A 20,747-nucleotide genomic window follows, 5' to 3' on the forward strand; every position below is an offset into this window, starting at 1 on the left:
GTCGGGGTGCTCCCAAATTTTCAACATAAATTGGTGGTTCAAGTGAACAGAGGAACAAGAGTCTATTTGATACACGGCGAGTGCCTCTGTTCACTTGAACCACCAATTTATATATATATATACACACACACATATATATATATATATATATATATATATATATATTATATATATACACACATATATATATTTGTATACATATGTATTTATATGTGTATATATGCATTTACAGGCATATATACATATAAACACATAAATACATATGTATGTATATATATGTGTGCATTGGAGCCCTTTGCAGTTAAGTAGATGAAAACATGTAAAAGCCTATATATATATATATATATATATATATATATATATATATATATATATATATATATATATATATATATTTATATATACGTGAACGCACACTCAATATTCTAGGTTCGGCTTTTTGCGCTCGTCGTGTTGCATAAATAGTTGCGTGAGCATAAACAGTTTACTTTCAACTCATAATACGAGTGTATCCTGACAAACGCAAAAAGTTTACTTCTAGCGCAATTAATGCTTGAGCTGGAGTGTTAATTAGTGCTCCACTTGTAATCTGGCCCTTTGTGTTTCGTGTTCATTTATCTGTATTCAAGGAATTCTACTTTTCAGTTTAAAAAGTGATTCAAAAAATAATGAGACACATGATTGTTAAATATATTTTACTCTGCTTCATAAAGACATATTATAATTGTAAAACAAAACATCACAAATAGCATTCAAGATTATCTTTGAGTCATAGGAACATATTTTGTAAACCATGTTAAATCATGTGTACATTTGTTCATATAAATAATTTAATATTCAGTAGATTAGTATTACATTCTGCACGCATTACTACAGAAGGGTAAGTTACACAACTACACTGTGTATTTTACTAGATAAAGTTACCAAACCTCATGGCATAGTTGAGAGACAAAGATATTATTATTATTTTATTATTATCATTTATTTGTAGGGCACCAACAGATTCCGCAGCGCTAGATATTGCATTTATTGATGCAGTAGAATACATTATCATATATTACCTGCTCGTTTCTTACATAAATATATAAACCTTAAGAGGGTTAACATATTTGCTATAAATTATAGCCATTAAAACATGGAAATAGTTAACATTTCAATAAAATATATTGAAATTAAAAACAGAGTAAAATACAGAAAAGTCCACATTCATTCTGTTATACCCAAGCATGTACTTGTGTTTAAGTTAAAAAAAAAAATCTCTTTATGTTCTAATTCTTTTGCATGTGACTGCATGGCTCTCTGAGTGGAATCCATTCTCCTGTCCACAGGTATTTCCGTTCATATTACTGGTATTCTCCTGAATGTGATTGGTCCATGTTTTCTCCTCCTCTGTGAACACATCGCTAGAAACCTGCTATAAAAATAGATCTTTGTCAAAGCTTTGCATTCTTAAGAGTAATGTTATATTTAAAATATATGGCCATTTTCATATTTGAACACAATTACTGGCAAATATGTCCATCCACAGTATACATCCCTCTTCTCATTTCTTCTCACTTCTGTATGTCTATTCTCTCTCCTAACTTCCATAAACATTCTCGTGTCCATAAAAGCTGCAGGAATACTACCCTATAACCGTTTTTCTAATATATTTCTAGTAGACTTGAATGACCTATACTTGGAAAACTTCAAGAACCTTATTTAAATGGATTGGAATAGACATCTTTACATGCCCAATACAGATAGTTTAAGAGTGTTCCAAAACAATCTATTTCCCTGTATCACATGGCTTCTGCTGAACTGCTGAAAAAGAGGTAGATAAAGAGGTGTTTGACAACTTACTTTTCTCTTGTTAACTTTATTTTCTGGAACAGGAACTTCAGGTCTGCTTCCAGTAGCTTCTTCAAACGCTGTAAATTAGATACACTTAGTAACTAAATGTCAAGATTTTCTTTGACCCTACTTTATTATATGCATATTTGTATCTTATTATTATATGACCTATGCATTAATATGACTTTCTTCTTACTTGCAGTCTGGATATCAAAGCTGTTAACGCTACATACAAATCTGTACATTTTTCATTAGATGAGGACTAGAATCTCTACCCATTATCATGTACAATAAGTGTATGATTTTTATATCATTTACAAGACATCCTTTTAATGAATTTGTCCCTGTCTGCGTGAAGGAAGTTCCATGTATCTGTAGTGTAACCTTTTCAGTATCTGTCTTCCCCATGCAAATGAGCTGCCTGTACTGCCCCCCATTATTTTATATTATATCATAATACATTGGGGCATATTTATCAAGCTCCGTATTGAGCTTGATGTCCCGTGTTTCTGGCTCGCCAGAAACACAAGTTATGAAGCAGCAGTCTAAAGACCGCTGCTCCATAACCTGCCAACCTGCTCTGAGGCGGCGGACAGACATCGCCGTAAACCAACCCGATCCAATACGATCGGGGTTGATTGACACCCCGTGCTAGCAGCCGATTGGCCGCGAATCTGCAGGGGACGATGTTGCACTAGCAGTTCACAAGAACTGCTGGTGCAATGATAAATGGAGACAGCGTATGCAATATCGGATCATGTCTGCTCGCACTTTCTTAAATATGCCCCATTGTATTATGTGAGAATTTTCCAAAACACAAGTATAATTTTGCTCTGATATATTGATGAAATATTCATAAATTATAAAAAAAACAACAACAACAAAACATGGCATGGTTCTCTTCCAATGTAATTTAAAAACCTGTGCTATATTAATTAAACCACTATAGAATAACAGATTTATATGAACTGTGTAATAGCTCTAAAATATCTTTACAATGTACAATATAGTTTTGTGATGTGGTATCTTAAGTAGGTCAAGATAAAAGCTACCAAATATGTAACATGCAGAAAGAACTTGTTTGGGTAAAAAAATAATATAATTGCTTGTAGATAAGATCTACTTTAGAACGGCAAATATCTGAAAAATCTATACACCACATGATACATATATAGCCTGTGGGTGTACTGCTTAGTCTGTTTTAAATTACTAGTTAAAAAAAAAGACATTCCATTAATCTATTGTCCAGTGGTAACAATAAATGTGGTTTACATGCATCATGACAACAAAACATCAAAATATAAATGTAAATATTTTCATTTATTTTTTTCCAGTAAGCAATTCATTTTCACAGTTTAGTAAGTAAAATGGTATTAGTAATATTTGCTTTAATCTAACACCTGACAGCATTGTATTTAATGTGTGACTGCTCTACTTAATTAATATAAACAGAAAGTCACATTACTCCCTATTTGCATCTAAGAGCAAATATTTTCAAGTCCTACCTGTAAGTAACTCATCGATTGCATCCACGGCAAGCTTTGCATCCTCCATTGTAAAGCACATAGGAGGCTTGAATTTCAGAATGTTTCTGTACGGTCCATCTGCACTAAGAAGGATTCGTTTTTCTTTTAGTCTAACAATGAAACAAAAAAAGTATATCACATAAATTACTAATAATTTTGATAAATGTGGATTATTTGCCAGTTTTCTATAATAAGCATACCAATATAAAATGTTACAGTGTATCAATTTTAATTGTGGTAGCAGCTACACAAAGTAGTATCCATTTTGTTTTAATGTTTTTCAGTAAAAAATGTATATGTGTACATATATATATATATGTGTGTGTGTATATATATATATATATATATATAAATATATATATATATTTAAAAGTTAATTAGTGAAATTTATTTTCTTATTGACACCTAATCAGTTGTGTTATCACAAGGTAGTTTATGTCTTAAATAGCACTATTTGCTAGAAGGCCATCATTTCTGATTATGGTAGTCCATAATATGACAAGGAATTAACTTAGAAAAACATAAATGCCAGTTCATTATTACTTTAAGAAATGAAGATCAGGTCAGTCAATCTGAGAAATTTAAAGAACTGAAGGTATCTGCAAGTGCAGGGCAAAAATCATTAAGCACTATGATGAAACAGGCTCTCATGATGATATCAACAGAGCAGACTCAAGAGTTACCTGTGCTGTACAGGGTACATTTATTAGAGTCAGCAGCCTTATACATTACTAAGCAGATATCAACAACAATTGACCAGAGGAGATTGCATGAATTAGGCATTCATTGTAAAATTACTAAAAAGAAAACACTATTTTAGTTGACATAGAAGGGTCAAGGAACAGAGGCAATGGACATCAAACCATTGGAAATCGGTCCTTTGGGCTTATGTTTCCAAATTTGAGATTTTTTTTGTTCCCACCCCTGTATCTTTGGAAAACTCAGAAAAGGTGAATGGATGCTTTCTGAATGTGCGGTTCCCACCGTGAAGCATGAGAGAAGATTATGACGAGTGGGAGTGGTTTGTTGGGGTCACTGTTGGATATGGTTAGAAATGAAGGCACACTTAGCATAGCTACTACAGCATTCTGCAGCAATGCACCATTGTGTCAGGTTCACATGTAGTTTTTCTGTCATATGTTTTTCAACATGACTATGACCCAAGACACACATTTAGCCTATGTATGAACTGTTTGCAATGATTGAGAGTGATTCAGTCTTGCATCAGATGATCTGGCCTACACTGTCACTTGACATAAACCCAATAGAGATGTTTTTCGATGAATTGGACTGGGGACTGAAGGAAAAGCAGACATCAAGTGCCCAATATAGATGGCAAAACATTCAAGAGTGTTGGAAAAGCAGCCCAGGGGGCCAGGGTACCACTTATACCCTGCTCAGAAAAACACAATCATGACCAGTCCTTCCAGCCATGCCCACTTCCTTCTCCAGCGCACTAAGACACATGCTCCAGCCTCCTGTCTCTGATACTAGTTCCCATATTTCAGATGAGCTTTTTATGAGCATTATATTGGAATGTTTGTGTCTCTCCTTCACATTCAGAACCCTGCATAACAAAATAAACAGCTATCAAGGTAAAATTTGCCTAACTTTTTTGAGGGACCTTGTAGTACTGATGAGACTTCTTAGATAATATTGTCAGAGCGGAGATCTTTAGATCATCGGTCCATCAGTCACAGCGTACTACAATGAACTGATGAATAACAAATAGGTTTATTAGTCCTTACTATGACTCAATTTTCCTATACCTCACCCTGACCGCACACCTGCTGCATAATGCACACAGCCCTTCCCTTTATTTATTTTAGCTTTACAGGGATTGAGTACTTTGTTTAATGATGAAAAACCAATAACATGACAAGTATAAATGAAGTTAGATAATACACATTATTCAATCAAGCAGGATGCAAAGAACGTTTGTTTTGGTCAGTCATACCAATAAAAAGATTAACTTTACTTCTATAACAATATATTTTGTATATTCTCTTTATAAACATTTTTTTTAATTATATATATATATCTTTATTGCCACCTCTTCTAATTATTGTCTTTTACACTGATACCATAGTAGGAAACATAATTTCACAGGAATCAGTTTTACTCTGGCAGAGGATTGTGCAGCTTTGCCAGGAATGGGTGACGTGAGGGCATAGTGCATGTGACAGACAAGCTTTTACAGCCTGTACTGTTTCTCATAGCCTGCTATGACATTTAGTGCTGTCAAATGCCTTCTCTCTATAAATGTAACTAGCTAAACAGCTCAGCGTGTTATGTAAGCTTACAGCCAGAGCCTATAGGCTTACAGAGGAGCCACACAAGTTATATTAGAATCCAGAATGTAGTATATTTGCAGCCTTTAATCAGAGTAAAAAGACATGATAGATGCATCTAGCATGTGTAAATATCACTATCTATATATATTGTAGATATTGTTTTACCTATAGATGATATGCTGGGCCTCTGCTGTTGCTGGAGTTCTTAATTTTCTGTCCTTCACCAGATCTACACCAACAAACAAGCCCACTCCCCTGTAGAAAACAAAGCATATGCAATATGATTATTCTATGTCTTAAAGAGATATGGGAGTCAAAATAACACTTAAATGATAAATAAGACAGATTGTGCAATTTTTTGGTTAAAATGTAGCTTCTTTCTATGGCAGTATATTGAGGTAGGCTAAGGAATGTGCACGTGTCTTGAGCAATCTATGGATCAGTATTTGCAAAAATGTTTGTAACAATCTTATACATATATTGCTTCTGAGCCTACCAAGGTATGCTGCCATGGAAACAAAAGAAAAAAAAGTAAGTGAAAAAATAATTAAATGTGACAATTTAAGTAAACTGGAAAATTTTTTGTAAAATTGTACACTTTGGCCTAGATTACAAGTGGAGCTCTATTGAAGATTGCAGGACTGTGCTAAGATTAGCATGCAATCTGATATTAAGTTCATAGTAAAACAGAATAACTATAGTTCATAGTAAAACAGAATGTTTAGCGTGGACAACATCACTTTAGTGCACCCTAAACTTTCAAAAGACATTGCTCATATTACAAGTTGTAAGTAATCTGTTATGCCCGAGTGCAACACATAACCGCGTTAGAAAATTTAGTTTGACTTGAAGGGGCCGAATTATCATTGTCCGCCTTTATGTCGGCATTTATCATCTAGTGAAATGCTTGTGCAATACCGTCCCAGGCACATTCGCGGCCAATCAGCCGCTAGCAGGGGGTGTCAATCAACCAGATCGTATCCAATCGCACTGATTGCTGTCCGCCGCCTCAGAGGTGGCGGACGAGTTAAGGAGCAGTGGTCTTAAGACCGCTGCTTCTTACCTCCTGCTTCCCGCAGAAACAGGTGCATACGTGGCATGATAAATCGGAGCCGAAATCTTAAGTAAAGTTTTAGGGCTAGAATAAAAGTATCACAAAACACATGTAAATCATATTATAATAAAGTATTAGAATTATAGATAAATATATACATATTAAATATAAAATATAAGTTTATTATTGAAATAAATGTATAAAAATAGTTTTAAAGGTATATGGTATATTACAAGGTGTTTGACTGGGAAAGGCTCAAAGGTGTTGTCTGTCATCAAAAATAAAGGTGGACATGCAAAATTTGAATCTCAGTAATGAAAGGTGCACTGACTTTTGTTGCATCGATTTCCTGCTTTGGGGCCGGTATTTTTAATATAGTAAATCTAAACTGTTAGTTTTTAATTATTTGACATTTAAGTGATATTGCACTGGGGTGTACTCACTTCTGTTCTATACTGTGTATATATATATATATATATATATATATATATATATATGCATGTGTGCACATATATATGTACAGATACATTCATACATACACTTATATACATACACACATACAAATATACCCATATATATGTACAGATACATTCATACATACACTTATATACATACACACATACAAATATACACATATATATATACAGATACATTCATACATACACTTATATACATACACACATACAAATATACACATATATATGTACAGATACATTCATACATACACTTATATACATACACACATACAAATATACACATATATATGTACAGATACATTCATACATACACTTATATACATACACACATACAAATATACACATATATATGTACAGATACATTCATACATACACTTATATACATACACACATACAAATATACACATATATATGTACAGATACATTCATACATACACTTATATACATACACACATACAAATATACACATATATATGTACAGATACATTCATACATACACTTATATACATACACACATACAAATATACACATATATATGTACAGATGCATTCATACATACACTTATATACATACACACATACAAATATACACATATATATGTACAGATGCATTCATACATACACTTATAACATACACACATACAAATATACACATATATATGTACAGATACATTCATACATACAATTATATACATACACACATACAAATATACACATATATATGAAAATTTATAAATATGTATATTTAAAATTAAAAATAAAATGTTCTTCATAGTGAAGAACAATGCTATTTAAAGTATTTCTTAAAGCACCTTCAGCCTAGCGCACCTTTGGATTAGTACCAGAGCAAAAACCAGAACTAGCTTTTGTATCGCTCCCTATTGAAGTCTAAGGGGAATGGGAGTTAGCGTGGCTGTGCTGTTCAACCTCCAGATGTTAGCGTACCAGAGGCTTTCACTTGAGTGATAGCTTTTTACTTTCAACTTGTATTATGAGCACAAGAATAGGAACGCTATTGATTTAACTTGATCGGTGTTGACTCTCAATAGTGTTAATATATTTGTGCTCCACTTGTAATCTGTGCCACTATGCGCTAGATTGTAAGTGTAGTGCAACCCATAGCGCATATTGCTTGTTATTCTTCTCACGACTCTGTGTTAAGAATAGAGCACAATTGGATATAACCAGTGAATGGTAAAAAAAAAAAAAAAAGGTTTACCATAGAATCTCAACTTTTTTTTTAGCACACCCTATACTTTTAATGGATAGCGCAAAGTGTGCGATGATCACTCTCATTTTGTTACATAAAGATATATTTTATAGAAAATCATTAAAAGTTAGTGAAGAACTCCACTATTTAACCTTTGGCTTAGCGCACCTTTAAAAATGACATGCTCTATCTAAATCATGCAAATGTAATTTTGATTTTTCTGTACCCTTAATTAAAGGACCACTAAGCATAGTACAATAGAACAATCAATAAATGCATTACAGACGACGCAGAAGCACTTAGTTTGAATTTCACGTCTAGCAGATTTTTTTTAGTTTCCTTCCCACTGCATCATGTGAAGCCATCAGCAAATCACAAAATCCATATATTCTAGGAATCTTGCACATACTCAATAGGAGTTGTTGCCTTAGAAACTGTGCATATAAAAAAGATTGTGCACTTATAGATCATGGATGTGAATTGGAAAGTTGTTTAAAATTGTGTGCTTTATCTGAATAACGAACGTTTCATTTTGACTTTAGTGGTCCTTTAACCTACAATGGAAAGTAGCAACAGAATCTAATAAATATATTTAGTTTTTTTAAAGTATATATAAATTGTGTTAGTCTTACAAGACCACTGTTTACAATCATATTTCTCAACTGAAAACATACTAAGGGGAAGATTTATTAAGCAGCGTATGCCGCTCATTCCGAATCAGGATTTAAGAAGCAGTGGTCATAAGACCCGCCTCTGAGGTGGCGGACAGCAATCATCCCGATCAGATACGATCGGGATAATTGACAGGCGGCACTGCACAAGCATTTCACAAGAAATGCTTGTGCAATGATAAATTCAGACAGCTTATGCTGACTGCATTTATTGATGTTGGGCGGACATGATTTGCTACAGCGAATCACGTCCACCCGCCATTTGTTAAATCTACCCCCATACGTTTAGCCTATTTTTAAAACGTTGTGAGATTGCAGCAATTATGTAAAACAGCAACTTAGGCTTGGGAATGTTACTTGTTCGAGTAACTGAAATCCATACATTGTTTTACAAGGGGCACTTACCGGATATCACCTATCATCGGATGTTTCTCTTTTTGCTCATTTAGCAGCTCAATTAGATAGTTCCCAACTTTTGTGGCATTTCCTCTGAGATCTTCTTTTTCAATTATATCCAGCACAGCCAGACCAATAGCACAGGATACTGGGTTTCCCCCAAACTGTTTTGGGTAAAAAATATAAATTAAATCATACATTATATTTTATGTCATTAAAGTGATGGTTTAAAAAACACTGGGATTTACCATCACTAAAAATAAACTCAGTGATGAGTCTAAAAAAAAAAGGGTACTAAACTCACCCTTTCTGTGCTGCAGATCCTCACTACCTCCTTCCACCCACGCCACAGTGCTCTTTACTAAATGAGGTAATGTTTCCAACTCTAAACCAATAGCCATTCTAGCATAGAGAACACTGTCAGGTGACTAGCAGCATGGCTATTGGTATAGATGTGGAAAGGTCACCTCTTTGAGAAAAGAGCACTTGAGCGGTCGGAGGCATTGACTTTAGTGAGGAGCCGCAGCAGAGATAGGCACCCTTTTTTTACAAACTCATCACTGAAATTCCAGTTTATTTTTAATGATGATAATTCCAAGCATTTTTTAAATTATTTTTAAATTTTTATTTATCTGATTTACCAAGATAACATTTATTTTAGGTATAAACATACACCCCTTCTTGACTCCCTCAGTTTGTTTTGATCACCTGGCACACTTGTTCATACTGGTTAGAATAAAAAGTAATGAACTTAGGTCTAGATTGGTCAAAGGGCACATCTTTCACTTGAGATTCATGCCAGCTAAAAGGGTTTCCCTTTTTAATTCCTGGACCTCAAAAAAGGCTTTGTCTATGACCCGTCTAGGGTATCCTCTTTTGACCATCCGATCTTTTAGGTTCCTGCTCTCCTAACGGAAGGCTCCATTCAGTGTACATTTGTGTTTAGCTCTTAAGAACTGACTTTTTGCTATGCCCTTAAAAACATGTCTTGGATGAAAACTGCGGGCATGTAGCAAACTGTTCCCTGAGATGGGCTTCCTATTGAGAGCAGAAACCACACAACCTTTTGAAGCATCTCCCTTAAGTGACACATCTAGAAAGTTGATCACTTCTTGCTGCGATTTCAATGTGTAAATCCACATCATTCTTATTTAAAGAATCAACAAATTCTGCGGCCATGCTCAGGTTAGAGGACCAAATGAAGAGCAGGTAATTTATATATCTGACGTATTTGATGAAAAAAAACGAGGGAACACCAGTACCTCCATAGACATGGGCATCTCCCACCAACCTATAAACAGGTTGGCATAGGAGGGAGCAACCTTTGCTCCCATCACGGTTCCACATCTCTGGAGGTAATAGCGACCCTGAAACATAAAACAATTGTTTTCAAGTAAAATCCTGACCACCATGACAATAAAGGCCTTAGCCTCCTGTGCTAAATATGTATACAAATCCAAAAAGTAGCCCACGGCAAACAGGCCATGCATGTGTGGAATGGAGGAGTACTGTGAAACAACATCCAATGTTAACCAACTGTACTCCTCCTTCCAGACCACAGACTCCATTTCCTGTAATGTGTGGATAGTGTTTCTGATATAGCTCGGTAGTTTTTGAACCAATAGTTGGAGATAGTGATCGACCCATTTAGACAGTGGTTCAAGCAGGGACCTGATGCCTGCCACAATTGGCCTCCCTTTCACATTCACAAGACTTTTGTGCACCTTCAGGAGGTGGTGGAAGATGGGAGTCACTGGATCACTAACCAAAATATGGTCAGCCATAGTCTGATCCATGAGTCCCCCATCCCCCACATCATCCAAAAAGTGCGCAAGTTCTCTACTGAAGGTACCTGTGGGGTCTATAGATAGGGGTAAATATGTGTCAACATCACCAAGCTGCCTCTTAGCTTCTTCATCATAGTCAAACCTGTCCATCACTTCCACACTTCTACCCTTGTCTGGTTGTCTGATCACTATACACTTGTTATTTTGTAGGCGAACCAATGCCTCATGCTCTTTAATAGACAAATTATTTGGATCTCCCTCAATTGTTTTTGAAAGGTCAGTTAGGTCAGTAAGGTCTTCTACAACTCAGGAATGAAAGACCTCCAAGGCCTTCCACCTCGCTTGAAGCAGATAAAATGCTGACTTACTTCTAAACTTGGGCTTGGTGCTAATGACCTGAGAATCGTCTGTTTCTCGGCCTTCATTATGCAATTCTTCTAAAGCTACTAGGGCACATGTATCTAAAAAAGCCAGGTTATCATGGGTGCCAGCTCCTAGAGCAGACAGTGTTGACATATTACGTTCCGGGCATCGCTATATATACTTTCTTAAATAATAAATTACTTGAAGCTCGATTTCATAGCATGGAAGAGTTTGTTTGTGAAACTTTCTACTTTGCTTTTCTACCAGTCTCCCCCTTATTTACCTGTTCTGATTGACTGTTCCTGCAGTGCTCCTCAAAATTATTTTCACCTGTAAGTTTAGCATACTACATATTTCCTTTCTACTCAATATAGTATATCACACCTATCCAACCAACAAAACACTCATTTATATTTGTCTATGCTAGATGTAGGCTCCTACCTCTTCAACTCCAACTATTTGAATGCATCCCACAAAAATATTTATATATATATATATATATATATATATATATATATATATATATATATATATATATATATATATATATATATATATATATATGTGTGTGTGTGTGTGTGAATAAACAGTCTAAATCATAACCTGTCACCTTATTGGTAACATCCTTTGACTCAAATGGTGGTTCTGGAACATTAAAAATCAGAGAGGGGGTTGCTTACAAACCTTTGTATCAAGGGTGGATACTGGTTGTGGGGTAGAAAATGTATTTCTTTTTAAATTCCCCTTTACCTGGCTCCTTGTCATGAGAAGAGTTATAGCTATTCACACATTTGGGAACTTGGCTTGCTAAAATAAACTATGCGTGCACGTCCTAGAACCATTGTGTGAATCACAATGTTTTTATAAACAAGGAATGTAGTGAAATTATATGATATATATCTCGTATTACATTATCAGACACTTCTAAGTGATGTCTGTCTCTAAGAATATATTTATTTTCCTTATTTAGCTTATTGCTATTCCTTATTAACTTGCCTGAGGAATACACTATATGGCAAAAAGTTATCAGAAGTGCAGGTTGCTTAGCCACACTATTGCTAATGGTCACATAAAATCCAGCATATAGCCATAAAATCATGCACTGGAAGTAAAGCGGGTCAGGCTGAAGAGTACAGTGACTTTAAATGTGGCACTGTCATAATATACCACCTTTGCCACAAGTCAGTCCGTGAAACTTCTGCCCTACTTGATCTGCCCCAGTTAATTTTAAGAGCTATTATTATGAAATGGTGCTAGGAGCACCCACAGCCCATCCAAAAAGTGCTAGACCACTCAAACTCATAGAGTGGAGCCCCTGAAAGCTGGAGCGTGTAGCACATACAAATCACATATCATCTGTTGCATCACTCACTACAGCCTTCCAAACTGCCTCTAAAAGCAACATGTGGTAAGAACTGCGTTTCGGGAACTTCATAAAATGGGTTTTCCATTGACGAGCAGCTGTACACAAGCCTCACAGAAACATCTGCAATGCCAAGTGTTGGATAAAGTGGTATAATGTACGCTGCCACTGAACACTGGAGCAGTAAAAATTAGTTTTTTTGAATGATTAATCACAATTCACTATCTAGCAGTCTGATTGAAGAACCTTGGTGTGGCAGATGCCAGGAGAAAGCTATGTACTAGAATGCATAGTGCCTACTGTAAAGTTTGAAGGAGGAGGAATAAAAGTCTGGGACAGTTTGGACTATGTCCTTTGTATCCTGTAGCATTAAAGGGACAGTCAACACCAGAATTTTTGTTGTTTAAAAAGAAAGGTAATCCCTTTATTACCCATTCCCCAGTTTTGCATATCCAACACAGTTATAATAATACATGTTTTACCTCTGTAATTATCTTGTATTTAAGCTTCTGCTGAATGCCCCCTTATTTCAGTTCTTTTGACAGACATGCAGTTTAGCCAATCACTGCTCACTCCTAGGTCACTTTACGTGCATGAGCTCAATGTTATCTATATGAAACATGTGAACTAATGCCCTCTAGTGGTCAAAATGTATTCAGATTAGAGACAGTCTTCAAGGTCTAAGAAATTAGCATATGAACCTCCTAGTTTTAGCTTTCAACTAAGAATACCAAGAGAACAAAGCAAAATTAGTGATAAAAGTAAATTGGGAAGTTGTTTAAAATTGCATGCCCTATTTAAATCATTAAAGTTTTTTTTGGACTTGACTGTCCCTTTAAGATGACCCATCACTGGAACTAACATATTTTAGATAATTTGTGGCTTCTAACTTTGTGGCAACAGTTTGGGGAAGGTCCTTTCCTGTTCTAGCATGAGTGTGCCCCTGTGTACAAAGCAAGGTCCATGAAGACATGGTTTGATGAGTTTGGTGGGGAGGAGCTTAAGTGTTCTAACCTGAACCACATTTAGTATCTTTGGTAAGAATTGGAATGCCAATTGCGAGCCAGTACCTCTCCACCATTATTAATGCCAACCCTCACAAATGCTTTTTTGGCTAAATGGGCACTAATTCAGACACACTCCAAAATCTTGTAGAAAACCTTCCCAGAAGAATTGCAACTATTTTCACAGCATCAAGGGTGAGACTAACTTCATATTAATGCCTATAGTTTTGGAATGGTATGTCCAACAAGCTCATATAAATGTGATGTTTCCAGTGCCTGCATACTTTTGGCCATTTAGTGTATCCATTTAGTGTATCTACACCTTATTCACCATAACCTGCAGGCTTGCAAGCAGATCCCCTGCAAGTGTCCTGGTAGGTGCTTTAATTAGCATCCAATCCATCTGGAATGTCATAATAGCAGTTTAGGAAAGGAGATCCCTACAGGGGAATTGTAAACAGCACATCAGAAAATGCTGTCTGTATAATGCTAATTTGTTGCAACTACATCAATATTTAAGTTTTACAGAGTTTCTTTAAGAGAAACAATCCAGCTTTGTATAATAATAATTTTATATTATTCAGAGGATTTGATTTACTAAAATGTTCAACACTTCACTGCAGGCTCCTGGTCTTTCTTTAGATCAGATCAACCCTTATGTCAGCATAGTGATCTTTACGTTTAACTTACTCTGGCTGCATAGATGAGGACTTTTATCTATTGAATAGCAAATTGTGTATTAGCCAAGCCATATATAGTTTTCCATAGAGCCTGTTAGGTTAACTGTGGTTGGCTAATCTGCTATTCAGTCATTATACTGATGCATTGTTGTATTGTGTCTGTTCACCATCAATAGTATTTTCCTTTGCTATGACATTTGACACAATGGTAACTGTCTTCTTGAGTCATATTGTTATTGTTAATTCTCTGCAACTTCTAATAAATCAAATCTATGAAACCCTGCTTTATAAACACATGTAGTCAGTTGTATTCTCTCCCTATATTTCTGTTAACAAATATTATCCTTGTATCTGGCAGTTGAAAGTTATACAAATACCTGGCTTGTGTAAATGGCAGTTATTTTCACAACATGAGGGAAAAAACAAAAAACAACAACCTTTATATGAACTTACAGTGTTAAAATACTCCAGTCCAGAAGCACCAAAGGCCTCAGCAACCTCCTTAGTTGTGACAACGCATGACATGGGGTGTCCATTGCCGATTGGCTTTCCCATGGTAACTATGTCTGGTACAAAGTCTTCACCTTGAAGCTGAAAACTCCAGAAGTTCTTTCCAACACGTCCAAAGCCAACCTGAACCTCGTCAGCTATGAAGACTCCTCCAGCTTTATGGATCAGCCTGAAAGCAAAAGGTCACTCCAACACATGTGCATAACATACAGGGGAGGAAAACTCCCCATAAATAACATATAGAGATATCATAATTTATTTTGCAACCACAGAATGAGAATTAGAAGAATAAATCTGAATTAGTATATTTGAAATGACTAAAATAATTTCTAGACGAGCTCCCATCTTGTAGGATGTACTTTGTTTTGTTTTGTAAACAGGGCCACAAAATTGGACATAAACACATTTACTTAAAGAGACACTGACAGTTGGTATTAAATAGTGAAATGGTTGATTGTATATAGACAGACATTTTAATATAACAGTTGTGTATATCAAAAATGCTTCTGTAAACAGATTTACAATAACAGTACAACTGAGAAGCTTTCTGCTTTGCCTTTTTAATACTGAGTTGTATTTTTAAAATCATTTAGGGCCAAATTACGAGTGGTGCGCTAACATTTACGTGCTAGGGATATCTTGTTTATCGAGGCTGTTTGCGCGTCTGATGTAACGATCGGATTAAAAGTTGAAAATAAACATGATCACTTGAGCACATTTGAATTTAACGCTTAACTGGATAGCATGACCACAGAGCTCCGTTTAACTGTTTCGTAAAACAAAAAAGTGTCACGAAACACATCAAAAAAACATTACAAGGTACAGTTACACTAAAATGATTTAAAACAATTATTGTACAAAAAAGTTATACGGGCTCAAAGATATGAGATGAAAGGGGAAAAAAGGCAAGCAAAGGGCTTTAACACTGAGATAAATACATATACACGTCTAAAGATGGGTATATATGTGTATGTATATAAATATACATATATATATGTGTTTATATGTGTGTACATATGTATTTATGTATTTATACGCGTGTGTATATATATATATATGTATATATATATATATATATATATATATATATATATATATATATATATATGCACAAATAGACATATAAGCACATAAATAAATATATATACATATTTAGACAGAAATATAAGTGCATTGGAGCCCTTTGCATATATTTAATAAAGTGTTATACTGTGCATTTACTGTAAAAATTGTACTTTCCAATGTAATGTTCTGTACATAGAGGAATATGTTCTATGTATTTTTAAATAGATATTCCTATATATATATATATATATATATATATATATATATATATATATATACCTATAAAGAATAATCTATCTATCTATCTATCTATGAACAAAATACTATAGATATATATTTTACCAAAATACCATCATATATATGTAGAAATATGTATGTAAGAATACATATTCTGCTATGTGAAGAACATTGGAATGTGAAATATTTATATTTTCATGTCAGGTTAGTGCATATTGAGAATATGCAATCGTGATAGCGTGCGTGTAGGGTGTTAGTTTTTTTTCTAGTTTTTTCTCTCCAATGACTTCTATGGGGGAATAAGTTTAAGGGACAGTAAACCCAAAATGTTTCTTTCATTATTTAGCTAGAGAATACAATTTTTAAAAAGTTTCCAATTTACTGCTATTATCAAATTTGTTTCGTTCTCATGTTATTCTAGGTAGGTAGCGTGCACATGCCTGAAGCACTACATGACAGGAAATAGTGCTGCCATCTAGTGTTCCAGCTATTGTATAACATTGTTGCAAAACTGCTGCCATGTAGTGTTGTTGACACGTGCACACTTATGAGCTTCCATCCCAGCTTTTCAACATAGGATAACATGAAAACAATGAACATTTGATAACAGAAGTAAATTGGAAAGTTGTTTAAAATTGTATGCTCTGTCTGAATCATGAAAGAAAAAAAATTGGGTTTTATGTCCCTTTAACATGGTCTCGATAATGTTTTACTGTCACCTTTTAATATGCGCGTTACCCGCACAAAAAAGCTTACTTCTAGTGGAGTTGGCATGGATCAATAAATACCGCTACACTCGTGATCTGGCCCTTCGTAATAAAAACACAAAAGACTGATGTGTTGTTCAAAAATAATGACAATTAAAAAACAGATAAGATAGACATTCATCAATCACTTCATACAGATTGCTTAAATAAATATCAGAATATCACAATTACCTCTTATACTAAAAATAATGGTTTGTCATTTAAACTAGTAAGGGAAAAAGTGATAGATGTTCTGTTGGAGAAACAAGTGATATGAAACAAAATTATGGTATGTGATACAAAATTATGGTATGTAATGCACTATTTTAATCAGTGCAGTTATCATCTCACACTGTGTTGTGCTTAAGAAATGATAGGATTTTTAAAGTATATTAGAAAGATTATTCCTCCACATAAGCTAGATATGGGCAACTAAACTGAAGAGATGTTAGATTATTTCTCAACAGGATATGTACATACTCTGCCACTTTCTGGAAGTAGCCTGCTGGTGGGATAATTTGCCCTCCACAACTCTGCATGGACTCAGCAATAAAGGCAGCGATCTATATAAAAAAAGATTACATCAGAGCAGAGTTCCTTCACCTATATTACGCATAATAAGAAATAAATTATGCTTCTTTGCGTTCTTAATGAAATCAATGTACTCAAAGTTTAGGGGAAAAAATAATGATATATAATACATCATAATTATGCTCAATTCAACTTGCCATGCTGAACATCACAACTTATTGCAGAATGACAAAGAGGCATTTATAAAAAAAAAAACTTTATACTGGCTCAGATACTTGAATGGCATCAAATAATGACACATAACAAATGAGAAAACATTAATAACTTAACTTCTAGAGTGGGAAAAACAAGGTTATTCAGAAACAAAATATATATTAGACCACAATGTTCACTCTGGAATTTCCTTCAGCTGGCTAATATTTCTGACTAAAGTCTACCTTTTGTAACATTCACTTTATTCAGTAGCCTTTCACTCAACCATCAACAATATAGAAAACACCATGGGGCATATTTATCAAGCTCCGATTGGAGCTTGATGCCCCATGTTTCTGGCGAGCCTGCAGGCTCGCCAGAAACAGCAGTTATGAAGCAGCGGTCACAAAGACCGCTGCTCCATAACCTGCCCGTCTGCTCTGAGCAGGCGGACAGACATCGCCGGAAATCAACCCCATCGAGTACGATCGGGTTGATTGACACCTCCCTGCTGGCGGCCGATTGGCCGCGACTCTGCAGGGGGCGGCGTTGCACCAGCAGCTCTTATGAGCTGCTGGTGCAATGCTGAATACGGCGAGCGTATTGCTCGCCGTATTCAGCGAGGTCTGGCGGACCTGATCCGCACTGTCGGATCAGGTCCGCCAGACCTTGATAAATTGGGGCCCATATGTCTGAATGTTAAAGTGATGGTAAACCCAAGCGTATAACAAACACTTTTGTAAAATACAGCGTTACACTTACCCTAGCTGTTAAGAAAGCTTATCGCTAACACAGGCGTCCTCGGCACATCGCTTTGTTCAATGAGGAGACGTTTCCACCTCTAGACCAATAGCTGTGCGTGTCAGCTGACATCCTAGCACAGCTAGAGGTCTAAACGTCACCTCATTGGAGAAGATCGCTGTGCCGTGGGTGGCCGGAGCCGCTGTGTTAGCGATATGCTGTCTTAACCGCTAGGGTAAGTGTAACGCTGTATTTTACAAAACGATGAGAGAAACTCATATTTATTTTTAGTGATGGTACATCCTAGAGTTTGTAATATACTTGGATTTACCATCACTTTAAATCTACCACTAAGAACATTACTAATATATCTGCAACATACTCATTGCTCTCTGCTATGCGCATAAGGAAACCACTGCCCCCTATTTAAATAATGAGCAGATCTCTAATGATTTATACTCACCTGCCATCAATTACCAAAGAATAAGTTTAAGCAGAAATAGAAACTTCAAAAATGTTTTAAAATAAGGAATGTTCACCAAATTGATCAATTCTTAAGCATTGTAAAACAATCTAAATAATTTCTGAGAAAAGGAATATCTGCTTAATCTTATGTATACTTTTGGTAAAGATAATTCAAAACTATTTTTGGCTTCCTTTATAACATTTTCTTTACAATATGGTATATGATTGATGCAGGAACAGCTATGGCTGTAACTATGGAAACACAAAAGTCTGAATAAAGAAGTCTATACACTATATTCGAAGAGGCGCATAACAGGGCAACAGCATGGGACTCCCAAAAGTAGGTGAAACATTAGGCTTTAACACAGCTTGGTCTGCAACTGGGTAACGTCATCAAAACCTAAAATGTGCAAAGGGAAAGAAAAAGGAACAAAGAAAACTGTCCATTAGTAAAAAAGGTTTTGTTAAACTTGTGAAAGACAGGTCATTGAGCCATCTAATCCTTTGGACTAAAGGAAGTACATTTCAAAGCACCAAGCCAGTCTCAAAAGATTAGAATTGTCAAAGAAAATAACAGAAGAACATTCAAAGTTACAAATTAGAACTATTTCCTTTTTTTCTAAGTCATAAGCATTCTGTTATCGGAAAACCTTGGTATAAAGACATTTTAAAAATCATGATGAAAGGACTGAACATATGTCATGGTTATACAAAGAAGGATGCCATTTCATTCCCATTAAGTCGCCACTTTAGTATTTTTGCATTTCTTTTCATTTGTACGACCAGTTATTAATTATTTCACACTGAAAAAGCAGTAGTTTTATAGACAAACACGTGAGGTAGAGTCAAAAAGTTATTCAAAGCCATATTTCTACAGTTCTTCACCCAGAAGATCCTGAGCAACGTGCAAAAGCATGACATGATCAGGCAGCAGTGAAGCGCTCCTTTAGTGTTATTTCATGCAGTAGAGATACTTATAGTTTGTCTTTTAAGTTCACTGGCTGTTCAGCTAAGTGAATTTGTATTTTTGGAGTTAATGAGTGTTGAAAAGGGTACTTTACCTTGTCTCTTAAAGGGACAGTAAACATCTTGTAATTACAATTTCAGAGCTAAATTACATGAAAAGAGGACAACATACATAATGAAAAAATATTGCAAAGTTGTTTTATTAAACATAACTAAATATTTTACATAAAAAGTGTTTACGGTCCCTTTAACTCTGAAATGATTAGTCAAACCTACAGCAAAAAAACAGCTGCACCAATCTTTATGAGAGTTGGTATGCAAGTAGAGTTTATCTAGTAGGCGTTTTTTTCCTGTTTGTTCAGGAGTTGAAGTCCCAGATGCTGGACTGTATGATGCTGTAGCCTGGAAGACAATGAGTTCCTGCAGCAGTATCCTGTAGCATGTGTTAATATTAGCAGAAGCCAAACAATTACCCAATCTTATGGTAATAATTACAGAAATTCCAAAATGAAACTCCCACTAGCCTATAGAATTTAATAATATAGTATACAAATAAATTATTTGATAAGGGAGTTCAGTTTCTAAATAAATATATATAAGAGTGGTAGGCAGAAAAAAATAGTAATAATAAGATTCAA

At 35.2% G+C, this 20,747-nt stretch overlaps 1 protein-coding gene across 2 annotated transcripts in view; it reads right to left on the reverse strand.

Annotated features, from left to right (window-relative positions):
• Nucleotides 1–678: 678 nt before the first annotated feature.
• Nucleotides 679–20,747, reverse strand: part of ETNPPL (ethanolamine-phosphate phospho-lyase) — a 39,444-nt gene continuing 19,375 nt past the window's right edge. The window contains exons 7-13 of one of the 2 annotated variants that reach the window (XM_053703535.1): nt 17,695–17,777; nt 15,110–15,335; nt 9,469–9,623; nt 5,819–5,908; nt 3,339–3,469; nt 1,843–1,910; nt 679–1,411 (exon numbers count right to left, since the gene is read on the reverse strand). In XM_053703535.1, coding sequence (XP_053559510.1) covers nt 1,262–1,411; nt 1,843–1,910; nt 3,339–3,469; nt 5,819–5,908; nt 9,469–9,623; nt 15,110–15,335; nt 17,695–17,777 — 903 coding nt within the window. In that variant the 3' untranslated portion in view covers nt 679–1,261. Of the gene's footprint in view, nt 1,415–1,842; nt 1,911–3,338; nt 3,470–5,818; nt 5,909–9,468; nt 9,624–15,109; nt 15,336–17,694; nt 17,778–20,747 lie in introns of both variants that reach the window. The other variant, XM_053703534.1, reaches the window with a different exon arrangement.

The sequence above is a fragment of the Bombina bombina genome, chromosome 2 (assembly GCF_027579735.1).
Source record: "Bombina bombina isolate aBomBom1 chromosome 2, aBomBom1.pri, whole genome shotgun sequence".
In the NCBI taxonomy this organism is placed as follows: Eukaryota; Metazoa; Chordata; class Amphibia; order Anura; family Bombinatoridae; genus Bombina; species Bombina bombina.